Source organism: Haliaeetus albicilla, chromosome 13, assembly GCF_947461875.1.
Source record: "Haliaeetus albicilla chromosome 13, bHalAlb1.1, whole genome shotgun sequence".
NCBI lineage: Eukaryota > Metazoa > Chordata > Aves > Accipitriformes > Accipitridae > Haliaeetus > Haliaeetus albicilla.
The window spans coordinates 11,561,980-11,575,575 of NC_091495.1; the positions used below are offsets into that span (position 1 = coordinate 11,561,980).

The following is a 13,596-nucleotide window of genomic DNA, read 5'->3' on the forward strand; positions in this document are numbered from 1 at the left end:
GCACACCCACTAACACAGCAGGATCCACACTGACACAGACCTCAAGAAAACCCAAGAAAGTAGCGCAAAGTATTACACAACTCTAATAGACTAAACTTGTTGGTTTTGTCATCATTTGTTATTTCTCATGATCCCTGTGAAGCATAAACCAGAACTCAAGGTACGGATTATTTTTCTACCTTCTCTAAAGACCAGTACTGTTTTTCTGTGGGACACAATTTTAAACACATTTAATTTCAAAATTTAAATTTGGCTTACCATAAATCAAAGGGTTTACATAAAACTGATTTACATGACAGCAATTACTTACATTTTCAATATCCGTGCACAGCAGTGAATGAGAACTTAAATCAAGGACTTGTAGTTGGAGTCTTGCTGCTTCCAGCTCCAAAGACAGATTTGCAGTTTGCTTTCTTTCTGCTTCCAGTTTGCACTCCATCTCCATAGTCATATTATTCAGCTTCTGCTGCCATTCTTCCTTGTCAGACAGATTTTGCTGTTTGAGATGATCTATTTCTTCTCTTTCAGAAAGTATAACTTTTTTCAGCTCTTGTATTTCCTCATTTTTCATATTCTCTTGAATGTGAAATTGGTCTTCCAGCACCTTGATGGCCTTCTCATATGTCTGACACAGCATCTGAAGTTCTTCAATTCTACTCTCAAGGTTAGATTTTCTAGGACTAATACTCCTGGCCTCCCTAACAGAGTCCAATTTGTGATTATGACAATTTTCAGCCAAAACTTTTGTTGCACTTTCTGGAATTATTTCTGCAGAACTGTCCAGCTGATTCATTTCCTCCGTCCATTTGCACATATCACTGTTATGAGAATCAACCACCTCACTTACTTCTGTAAAACAGCGACTTTCAAGAAGATCTGAGGAAGAAACAGTTGACTTACTTTCATCTAATTTAGACAGTGTGTCATTTTGGCTAGGAGATAGTGGCACTCTCACAGAATCTATATGAGCATTGCTCAGACTTGTCAACAATGCAGAATTTTCTGCCTTCAGTATTTCAATACAACACTGTAGCTCAGATATCTTTGAGCTCATACTGCAATGTAGTTCATATAATTTTATATGTTCATTCTGGAAAGACAAAAGCTTCTCTCTTACTTCAACAAAGTGTATTTTAACTTCTTTGCTAGACAATTTTATCTCTTCAGAGTCAGAACTGGGTCCAGTACTGCATTCTTTAAGTCTGAAAGACATTTCCTTATTATCAAAATACATTCTCAGATAGCTGTTATCACTTTGATCCATAAGTTCATCAGGAAAAATAGCTTTCTCTGCTTTTAAATTTTTATCTGTGTTCATTATGTTCTTTTTCTCCTCTGCCACTTTATCAATACCTGTGACGCCATTGGTTTTTGAGTCTTTAAATCCAGAGGCTAATACAACGTTCTCACTCTGCAACCTCTCACACATTTTCTCGAGCTCGCTCAGATTGTTCATCATTACCTGCAAAGAGGATGCCAGCAAGACCGATGAATAACTTTCATCCATTCCTCTTTTGCCACAATTCTGGGAAGCACTATCATAATTATACTCCAATGAGTGGCCATCTTCATCTAACACTGTAAGTGGAGAATCTGAAGTTTTCAATTCTTTAACAGACAGTAGTTCTTGCTGCAGTCTCTCTTTCTCTCTCACACTTTTCTCAAGTTCTACTTCTACGCCTTTTAAAGCAGTCTCCAGTTGCATCACTTCTAACCTGTAATTCTCCAGGGAGAGTTCTCTGTCCTCAAAATCCATTTGAAGAAGCTCAAGTTTAACTTGGTATTTATTCAGCTCAGCATCCTTTTCTTCCATGGAATTCCTCAACTGTTCTGAATGAAGTCTCCATTGACAACTAATGTCACACATTAGAGGTTCACTTTTTGCTTCTAGTTCCTTCCTCAATTGCTCCTTGTCTTGAAATACGATACCACATTTCTCTTGCATTGTATTTTGTGTTTCCCTGACATTTAACTTTTCCTGTCTTAAACAGTCAAGCTCCATAGAAGGCACATGTTGGATACTGGAGAATTCTGACTGCAGTTGCTGAAGTTCTTGAACCAAATCCTTTTTTATTTCTTCTGAGGCTATTAGTTTATGTAAGATATCTTTATTCTCACTAAATATCTGTTTCTCTTGTTCTAATTTTGCTTTATTTTCCTCAAATTCAATTGTCTGCTCTCTCAGAATGCTCAACATGTTTGCATTTTCTTCTTCCACTGATTTATACTTTGCTTGCAAAACTTTAAGCTCTGTTTTGATTTCTTCACTTCTTGATTCAATATGCTGTCTTTCCTCCTTGTGTCTTCTGGACATTTCAGAAATGATTTCTTCTCTTTCCTTTAAACTATCGGAAATATTTTTATTTGCTTCCAGTAAAGTTGTTTGTTCTTGCTCTAAAGCTCTGCTTAAATCCCTAAGGGTTGCATTTTCTCCAGTAAGATTCTCAATTTTTTTGCTATATGAGGAAATCATTGAAGACATGTCCTTCTTCTCTGAATCCCATGTTCCAGACATGAGCTTCAGCTGTCTTACTGAATCCTCAAGCAATTTATTATTGAGCTTTAAATCCTGAAGCTCAGCTTGTTGGTTTTCCAATTTTTCATTCAGAGTTTGCAGTTGCATGTCCTTTTCCTCAAGAATAGCTAAAGTTTTTTCAACTAATTTCTGACGTGCTGAAATATCCACTTGCAAGTTACTAATGTGCTGTTTAGTTTCTGTCATGAAGCTTTCATGCATCTGTTGTACATTAAATAATCTTTGTTCTGTTTCACACTTTATTTGCAGTAAGTCTTCATACTGCTGCTGCTGATTTGAATTCAGCTGCTTTTGAGCCAATAAGGAAATCTCAAGAGAAGAGATCTGATCTCGTAAAATGGCCAGATCCTTAGTTTTTCCTACTTCTAGAAGAGCTCTTGCACATTCGGGATCCTCAGCAATGGAGTTATTTGCTGTAAGTTGCATATTATCTAAAACAGTTTTATCCTGACCACTTTGTAAATTAACTTCTCCATTTTCTGTCATTTCTGAAGTATCTTTTGCTTTCACAAGACAACAGATTTTTTCATATTCAATGAGCAGGTCATGATAACATTGCTCCCTTTGCAGTCCTTCACTTGCGGCTAACTGTAATTTTTCTTCTACTTCACCAATTTGGTTCGTAAGCTGGAATATTTTACAGGACATATTTTCTCTCTCTTTACAGTACTTTTTATCAGAATGTTCTGCTTTCTGCTGAAGTCCATCAAAAGCTTTTTTTTGTGCCTCTAATTCTGCACTTTTACATTCCAGCATGTCTTTAAGTTCTCTAATCTCTGTGCTTTTTCTGTCACTTTCACTCTCCATCATTCTGAGTTTCTCACTATGCTCATGATTTTTGATTCGCTGACTTTGAAGGGAAATCTCCAAGTCATTAATACGAGTCAGCATACCTTCCTTTTCAGACTTAAGTTTATTTATAAGATGATCATATTCATTTTTCCATTGAGAAAAAGCAGTAGCCTCTTTTTGCAATTCTTCACATTCTCTCTGCTTGAATCCAAGGAGCCTCTGCAAAGCTTCTGATTCTTCCTCCATTTTACTAATTTTACTGTTTTGTTCTTTAATATGATTAACTTTTTCCCTGAGCAGGTCTTGGGTAGAATCTTGTTGCTTTTCCATGTCAGCTAAAGCTATTTTCAGCTTCTCCAGTGAAAGGGAGCTCTCTTGCTTTTTAAATTTCTCTTCCAGTAACTTCAGCTCTGCTTCCTGGAAAGTATTCTTATCTGTAAAAGAAAACACCATCAAATCTTTGCCAGTCAATACTGGCAATTCTACTGATAATTTTCTAGATGAAATCTTACTAGTTACTTTTACTATTTTAAATTCTCATTCTAGTGCAAAGCATTACTCTCAAGTTATACCACTGGATAAAGGATTGTTTATATCATCTTAGGCTATCGGACACTATGTACACATAGACATTGTCGACTTTCCACTCTGTAGTCTGACACAAGTCTGCACTCCAACCCGGTCAGTCCTTACTTCTCAGGTGTAACTACCTGTTGTTTCTGTGTCTCACTTTCACCAAATTTTATATAATAGCAGCACTGCCTTTTTTTTTTTTTTTTTTTTTTTTTTTTAAACAAAACAGGTCTTATTCCAGTATGTGACCTTCTTGTAGGTCAGTCTTATACTGTTTCTGCCAAAGAATGTCTAATTCTACACAGTCATTTTCCAAATTATCATAACTGGGGGGAGGAAGGCATTAGGTTCCACTAGCTAGCTGGTAAAGTCTGCAAATTTTCTACAAGATCAAAAACAAACCATCTGTTGAAATGCAATGAAAAGTTTGGTCATTAATTTTAAGGAGAACAAAATCAAATTCAAAAGCTTCATTTTGAAATCTTACATGAAGTTTGACTGATGCACAGAAACAAGCGGGAATCTATCCTTTTTTTTTTTAAGTCAGATCCAGCAGAACTACAACGTATATTTCAACTCAATGCCTGAAAAACTGTGTTCTCAATTAGAAACAAACACTGCAAGCAAGGCTCAACTATCAGTGGTTATGTAACATTTTCCTACCCTTTTTTTTTTTTTTTAAATTCTGTGAAACGCATAAAAGAATTACAAGACAAGTTTCCTAGTTTAAATAGATTCTATCAAATTCAGTTTGCTGGTAAGTTCAGTACACTTCGATTAATTTCAAACTTAAGTATCTTCAGCAACTGCATATGTTCATAGACAAAAATTCATTTCCATTTAGGACAAACTTATGTTGGTTAAAACCACTAATCATATCCCACAGTAGAAACTTTTTTACTTAATTCACAATGAAACTTACAGGATTGTAGAAATCGTACATCATTAAACATGCAACAGAGGTTCTGCAAACATAAATACATAACTCACTTTTCATCTCTTCTGCAAAATTCTGGCTCTGTTTTAGAGACTGCTTGATTGTATTTAGTTCTTCTTCAAGTTGGTGGATCTCTTGCAATTTTTTTTCAAGTTTACAGTCAAGAAGGTTTTTCGCCTGCTTCACTTCCTAAACCAAAACCAAATAAGACCATATTTCATGTGAATTGCCAAGATACTAAAGAATTCAGTTCATTTATATTAAAAGAAAGATATTGCATTAGGTCCTTTGGGCAGCTATTAAGTCTTTGGGCAGCTATGCCTGGGTTCCTAAGCACTGCTTGGGAACATAAGCTGAACTATTCTTAACTAGTTGACAGCATCTGAGAGATGCTGCCAGTTGACATAGTTAGCATGCCCCTTGTTTGCATAAAGCAAACAGCTCCACGTGATGTGCCCCAAACAGATCAAGACAGGACAGGACAGGACAGGACATATCCTACAAAATCTGAGCTGATGAAGTTAGGCTACTTTCCCAAGGCAATAAAGGAAACAAATCTCTGCAATGGCATCAAATTTAACAAGAAATTTATAGATCAGATTTCACCTATCGTCTCATGTAGAGACAAGTTCTCTTTCCACTGAACATCAGCATCATGGCAATACTGGTCAAATTTTATTTAGAAGTGCTTACTCTTTCAGAGAGGGTTGTTTTGCCATTAAGAGTATTTTCTTCCAAATAAATTGAGTTTAAAAAACCCAAACAAAACAAAACACAAACACAACTACGTAACTACATGGCATCTAGGAAGCCAAATAAAAGTTCTTTTAAGGAAACTAATCCTTTTTCTCCAAACTCCTGTGCTGCTGGACAACAGATGGCATGGAACTGGCATGGCCTAATTGGAAACAGGCCGTCAATTATTCATCCATTTACTACTACCAGATGGGCAGCAATTCACAAACGCCAAGCTCAAGAAATGGAAAGGTCTGGATGAAAAAAATTAAAAGCTTGCTGGCATGGCAGGCTTGATTTTGCAACAACATAAATAAATCACCCTCAGAACATGATTAAAATTGTCACTGTCACTAACAGTTACCTTCCCTTCTACTCATAGCCTTCCCTACCCGCAGTTTAAAAAAAAAAAAAAAAATCCAGTCGCATATAAGTTTCAGTGAAGAAAGTTTTCAAGTAATCTTAACAATAATTTTTTCAAAGTAGTACAAGTGTCCACATTTCTTGTATTCAAAGCACCATACTCAGATGCAATACAAGTACGTGAACTAAACAAGCCTGTTCATTAGGAAATCTAGGGTGATCTATGGAAAGAAAACCAAACACATTTAAGGAATTGAAATGGTTGAAAGGTCCAATTATTTTTATTTGGTGCAAACTTTCCCAATAAGCAGCACTCAGCAAAACCCAGGAACCCATAATTTAATGGGCTAAGTATCTGATAGTAACTAGCCATTTACATTTTCCAAAGCTATAGGCAATAGAATTGATTTGGTTTCAATTCTACTTGTACATTGTATTACTCAAGTTAGCCATTCTGCAATTGTCCCTTGAAAAAGCAAAAAACAAACCAAAGCAAACTCCAGAACCTACATATAGGTAGTACTATTATTCCGGAGAAACTCTTCATGGGGCAGGCTTATGAGCAGTTTAGGGACTGACTGACCAATTTTTCGAAGAATAGTTATGGGCTTGCTCGTACCATCAAAATGTAAACCATATGCTAAGGTGCTAGAACTACGAAGCTATTGAGATATCACCATTGCAAAGCTAAGTAGTCCTTAGACTAAGCATATCCTGTATGTCTCACAAGTGTACCTGTTTTGCAACTTTTTTGGAACACCAGTCTTATCACACAATAAGGACTAAACACAGCAGTGGATTAACCAGCAGAAAACAACTGTATTCTCCTTTAGGTAGTTAGACCATTAGTGCAAGACTGCAACAATTTCCCTTTAACAAAGGAAAAAGAAATGCCAATCTCACTCTTATTTTCTTTTGCTATAAACAAAATACTGTCAACAAAGCCTCCAAGACTTCAAAACAATTTGATATAATTTTTTACATTATACTTATTTATGAGAGTGAGGAAGACAAGCCATGCCCTAAGATCTGCTGACATATACCATGCCTTCTCACATGCGAGTCTTAAGAGAGAGACCTGCAGCATTATTGATCTCTTCAAATGTGACAACCCCCCCCAGATTAAGCTTCTTTATAAATTTATTGGTCACATTCTAATACAACATCACTGTCACCAGCTGTTCAATTGTCTGACCAAGACCAACAAATATGAAGAAAAAATGTGACTATAGTTACAGCCTAGTACAAATGGATACAAGACTGGTAGATAAAATGAAGCACTCCCAAGAATTTGCAGCAAAAAAGGTATTTTCACAAATTAGATGCTCTCTGACAATGGCATCTCAAAAAACTGCATCAAATCTAAACTCACTCCATAAGCTCAAAGCCAGAAAGGGCATAAGCCCACAATATGTGATATAAACTATCTTTCTTTTTTTTGTTTTGTTTTTTTGTTTTAAAAATATGACAGATTACATTAAGAATGTGCAGAAGCTTGATAGATGCTTTCCTGCTCTGGGATACATTGGAAGAACAAAAATTATCTTGATTAGCCTTACCACTAGAAGGCACCAGTTACATTTATTTACTAAACAGCTTTCAAGGACCACTATCTGGCATCAAGGCTAAGTGGCATGGAAAAGCCCGTATCTTTACCAGTAAAGTCTTATATCTTCCAAAACAGGTGGCTCTAACCAAACCGCAAACCACTTGCTGGGAATGGTCCCAGGCTCATGTGAACTCCCAAACTGTGCCTGGGAACTGTATGAGAGTGCTAGTCAGCTGGGCCAAAGCCATGCAAAGTGCTGTTCTAACAATCAACAGTATAAATAGTCACATTCCAATAGCTGCGAATGTTCCCAGACATTGTAATCTACCAGCATGAATGTACCTAAAATTTCACAATATACTAAAGCTGTACCAATATTTATGCTGATCTGAACAAAACCCACTATTTTACTTTAAAATTGTTCATAGAATTTTGACAGGTAGATCTTTGGCAGAAATTATGCCAGATTATTTTATATCTGCTCATGAAAACAGGCAACAAGCAAAATAAGAGTGTTTAAGTAAAACAAACCGTGACATGAATTACACAGGTATTGAGCTCTCGTTCTTTTTTCTTCTGATTCTCCAAATAAAGAATAAAATTTGCATTGAGAGGTCTCTAGTGGCACAACTGTAACAATTTCAAGTGTAGCTGCTCTAATTGCCACCAAAGGAAAACAATTTAACTGAGAAGACAAAGGAGACATTAAAGTGAAAAGATTTCTGCATGTGTGAATATAAGGTAGTACAGCAGCATCCAAAGACTTCTCTGAATTTATCTTCATTTGGGGAAAGTTTTTACAGCAGTGTATATTTGTTGGACTGTGTTTCTTCTAAGAAAAATGCCTTTTTTTTCCTTTCTTTTTTTTAAAAGAGGATATAGTAGTACAAAATCGCTGAGTTTGGCAGTGTGCATCAAAGCAGCAGTCAATGATTCCAGAATTTACTTTTAAAATCAGACAAGCATTGATATATTCTTATTTCGGGACCAAAAGCAAGAATTTCTTGAAACAAAACCCTACTTTTGATAAAAGGTAAGTTCAGCATGAACTAGAACCATAGCAGCAGCATTACAGCAATGAATCCTAACCATGCAGCCAGTTCCACAAATTGCATTAATCTACATGACGTTAGTGAAGACCTTATTTTGTATTACAACTAAGATACATAATTAAGATAATCCATAAAAGTGTTTAAAGATTGCTTATGGGAAAATATGCTATGTGAGTAAATGTGCAACAGTATTACTGTTTACAGATTGCCAATTTATGCTATTAATTCTATCAACTACTCCTCTGCATTGGTTACCTCAAAGCTTCTTGTCAAATCAGTTTCCTTAGCCTGGGCTGCTAATAAAGCTTGCTCTGCTTTGCACAGCTTCTGGGTGAGATCACTGGTATCATGTTCCAAGCGTTGTTTCACTGCCATTACCTGTAAGAATGTTGAAAATCGACATTGTATTCACAGGCATATATAACTTTTTTTTAAACTCCTGTTCTTGAACTCCAATATTCTATTACAAAATAAAACTACATTATTTTATCCCACCATGAACCTAAGGTTGCTTTACTGTGGTTTAGAAAATCACTGCTTATTGCCTTTCCAGTCCTTTGCCTCTGACCAGAAAGACAGTTTGTCTCTAAAATACATATATTTCTAGACTGTCTGAAATTGGATTAATACATCCAACTTGCAGCTACATCACCACAATGATATCTGTAGGATACAAATGAGATTGGGAATGTAACAGCCTTTTTGCTATGAGAATCAGAAAGTTAGGATCATAACTGCACTTATTGCTCCGTTGACAGAGGTTTTATAAAAACTGAAGGGGTTTTGGCTCTTTCAAAATAGCCCTATAATGCTCCAGATTAATAAGGAAAGAAATCACATTATAAGGTCGAAAAAGGAAAAAAAAAGTCTATTCTGAGGTCATTAGGTAATAAATTAGCTTTCTTGGAGAGAGAACTAAAAGGCACCTATTTTTCCTCTCTATGAAATCAATTTCTTCAGTAAGCATATTTCAGTTTCCACCAGAAACATTCGACTGAATGTATTCCCATGGCTATATTTCTAAAATAAGCCTGCAAGAATGCTGTTGTCAGTTTTGGAAACGCTGTTTCAGTTCAGCCTCCCCGTTAATGGGGGCTCGTCAATATAACTTTCAAAAAACTTGTGGCCCTTTTTAGAAATTCAGTTAGCTCTGCTGCTTTATAGCGGCTCTTGAGTTTTTTGAGGCTTTTAAACATTCCTCTTTTCTGGTCACCCACTCTTCAGGCTTGTGCTGCTTTCTAACTTCCTTCAAATTGTGGTTTTGTGACAACTAACGTGTTCTAACAGCTAGCTCCATACTGATGTTCCTCCTTACACAAGCCCTGACACTCATCTGATTTTGTGAAGAACCAGTTCAGGGACTAAACTGATCGCAAACACTTGTGCTTGTGTACACATATGCTAATTTATACATAATTTTTTCTTTGCTCTTTTAGCTCCTGTATCAGCTCTCTGCAGGGTCACATGAGGGGTGGCACTGCTAAAAAAAGAAGTACCAGGAGTGCATGGCCAGAGTATATGAAATGGGACTGTTGTTCCAAAGGGCAACTACCCATTGATCAGTTTAGCTCTATCATCAAACTACACCTCTTCACATTTTCTATATAAGGTGTCTCTTGTTATCAGCTCCAGCTGCTACTCTCTCAGACAGATCTATTTTAGCTGCACTGTTCTGCATTCACATCTCCTTCCCTACGGTAAGTGGACTAGCCCCAAACTTTAAAAAGCCCCATATTTCACAATTAAATACATAGTATTTCAGTGAGAAATGGTAAATACAAAACAGCTAATACAAACTGTACAAAACATTAATACAAGTCCCCACATGAATTATTTTTTGCTTTCTATATAACTAAATTAAGGCAGTACTGCTGAGACAACTAAATATCAGCTCTAGTAGATTTTAATACAAAAAAAGCCTACTTTGTCAAATTCTGCCTGCAGAGCATTGAAGTCATTTTTGGCTTGCTGTAGCTCCTGATTCAGTTTGTTTCTTATCTGGTTGCACTGCTGATCCAGTGTTTGTAAGGAACGTTGCTGACAGGAGAGTTCCTAGAAAACAGTGGTATAGTAGCAAAGAATAAACACATAACTGCAACAACTCTCTATTTTGGTTACTGGAGCCATAACAACTGATTTTCATTAGCAGATACTGCCTGCTCAGAGACACTTGTCTTACACAGTGAACAACAGTTTAAAACCAACTTTGATGCATGCTGCAAATGTCACATGGGCAAGAACGGCCCTAACCCAATTTAGGTCATCTGCTTAAAAACTCCATTACAGCAACATTCCTATCACAGAAAGGGAAAAAATTAAAACTAGTGAAAGTAACAGTATTAAAATTCTTCATCGTAAAGATAAGTTCCATATAAGAATTACATTATACTACAAGTGGACAAATTCATCTCTGCTATTATTTACTTAGCATAAAAACCCATACTGTAGGGTTGATTTTTTTTCTAGGAAAATTAAAAAATAGACTTAAAATAATACCTAGCAGGGGACTCAGCAACAAGATAATCTTACAAGGGCAGTCATGAAAACTGCACAAAAAATATTGTTTCCAAAACAGACTTCCTGAAACCTGTAGAAGGACAATATAGTTCATGGGGATCTTACGACATGCCAAGTAGGCATCCTTTAGGATAAAGAACTGTACTTGTCATTTCTCATGAGGCCTGTTCCTATGCCTTTGGACCTTATAGTTCTGATTCTGCACAGATTTCAGATTTATTAGGATGTAAAAAAGTAAGAGGCATGAGGGTAATTAAAAGCAATGAAGGAAAAAACCCAGGATATTTATCAGCCATAATTGCTATGCAAAAGTTGCAATATGCTCTACTAAAATTCTAAGATCCTTGTGAAGGGGAAAAGGCAATAAAGCTCTTGTGCTTCTCTTATTAGAGTATAGGCATAGTTATTTCATACAGGCAAGCTGCTTCACTAAAAGACAAAGTACCATACTGTCACCAAACAGATCAAAAGAAAAGAAAGGACAAAAAAAAAAAAAAAAAAAAAGGAATATTAACAGTGAAAGAACATTTTGAGCTGACATTTTCTGCAATGTGGCTCTGGCTCCCAGGTGCATGAAAACCCTGCACACAAGTCAGTGTATATTAGTCAGTCATATCTGAAATGATGTCAGCATCCCTTAGATTCTGCTCAAGAGCAAAAACAGGACAAGAGGCCCAAGCACTTCCTATACCAGTAAGACATCCAGTAAACAAACAGCTCTTGTTTATCAGGGAAAGTACGGATAAGTATTGAACTGTCATAAACAGAAATCCCAGAAAGATCAATGTCAATATATATATGTGTGTGTGTATATAATTTAGCATTTTTCTACATAGAACCCAATATAGATAAATCTCCAACTGCATTCCCACATAAGGTGACAGAAGCACTATACAATTTAGAAAGGAAAGATGTGACACCAGCTGGGTGTCACAGTAGCCGACACCAGTAACTAATGCTGAGTAAAGTACATATTCACTCAAAAGAGTTCTTCTGCAACACTCTGGTCAGGAGCATTTCCCAAGCTCACGGAAGGAGGCCCTTTGGACCCTAGTGCACTCCTTATTAATGAAACAATGAATTCAATATCATTATGTCCCAAAGCATTCCAGTAATTATTTCTAAAGCTGATGGTCTGAAAAGACTCTAAGCCCTATGTGTGACAGTATAAGAGAGAAACTGCAAAAAATCTTTCTTTCCTTAGATGAATGCTCAAAACAAACAAAAGAAGTGCTTCCTCTAGTTTTAGATGTCAAAAAATCAGTTATGCACATCTAAGCTAAAAGTGGAGGCTCCTTCCATTGCCAGCAGGCAAACACCCAGTTCCAGGGCGAAGACCCATATCTAAGGTGTCTGGAATAACCTACCTTCTGAAGGTGCCTCTGTCTCTGCAGAGAGTAAAATAGAGGCCTAAGTAACAAGCTTAGACTGATGACTAGATTTCAGATGTCTGAAGTAAGGTTTGAATCTCACCTTTTCAATCTGAAGCTTGGATGGAAATAATTAAATAAAATTTGAGACAGAATATTGTAAACCATGCCCTGATGTAAGTGTAACTCAAACTAGCAGGTGTTACCATCTTGGAACAAGGCCTGGAGCTTCTCAGGCCTTTCTGAAAGCTCATGGATCTCACCTGCCTTCTAGAAACAGAAATGTAATAAGGACCACATGAACAAGGCTTTACAGGATGGAATTCAGTAGGACCAGCGCCAGTATCTAAGTTTCACAGAAAGGAAGAGTCCCTCCCTGGGGAAGATGCACAGATCAGAATTTCCACAATATTACGCAAATTTGGATGCCGGAATGTGTAAAACAGAGCCTTTAAATTGGACTTGACAGCCAACTATTATAAATAAGTGAATATTAAACAAACATATAGCCTATAGCAGCTCACAGATCACAAACATTACAGAAAAAAAAGAGAGTGTTCTTCACAGTTAATGGCCTTGCTGAACAACCTAGAATGACAGTATGTGGATTTACGTATTAGTCTTATGAAGGTTTTTTTGTTTCTAACTAAAAATAAATTTTGCTTCACAGGAGCAGTTCCTGTGCATGGCACCTAAACTGCCTGACATCCAAGCTATAAGCTACTGAGACAAGCTGTAGCAACAAACAACCCATGTGGAGGATGATGTGCTGCTTCTCTGAAAGAATGTCTCAGAAATACCATATTCTTAAATGATCCCACTGAATAGAGTGCCAGTGCCCAAGAGGCATGCATCAGACATAGCAGAGCCAGTATGGACTGGGTTTGTAAGGAGAAACCATAACAGAAGGTTCATGGGCCTTCAGTCCATCTTTTGATGAATACAACAACTGCTATATTTGGATCTGTCAGCAGTGGTTTTTTCATGTTACAACTATTCAAATACAAAGATCAGTTCTTATTTACCACTTCTAGACAAGGTTCAGTATCTCTTTGAGATCCTGGGTTAGCATCTAGGTTAACAGACTTCATGAAACCACTTTTTCACTCAAAGAGCATTGGTAGAAGCACTGTTCACTTCAGCAGAATTCTTCTGCTAATTATTTTATCTTT

General features: G+C 36.7%; 1 protein-coding gene across 4 annotated transcripts in view; it reads right to left on the bottom strand.

The window, feature by feature from the left end:
• The window catches only part of CENPF (centromere protein F), a 43,446-nt gene that overhangs the window by 15,265 nt on the left and 14,585 nt on the right, over nt 1-13,596 (bottom strand). For all 4 annotated transcript variants that reach the window (XM_069800144.1, XM_069800142.1, XM_069800143.1 and 1 more), the window contains 4 exons: nt 10,461-10,589; nt 8,793-8,915; nt 4,892-5,027; nt 311-3,762 (listed from right to left, as the gene is read on the bottom strand). In XM_069800144.1, the coding sequence (XP_069656245.1) occupies nt 311-3,762; nt 4,892-5,027; nt 8,793-8,915; nt 10,461-10,589 (3,840 nt within the window). The remainder of the gene's footprint in view (nt 1-310; nt 3,763-4,891; nt 5,028-8,792; nt 8,916-10,460; nt 10,590-13,596) is intronic.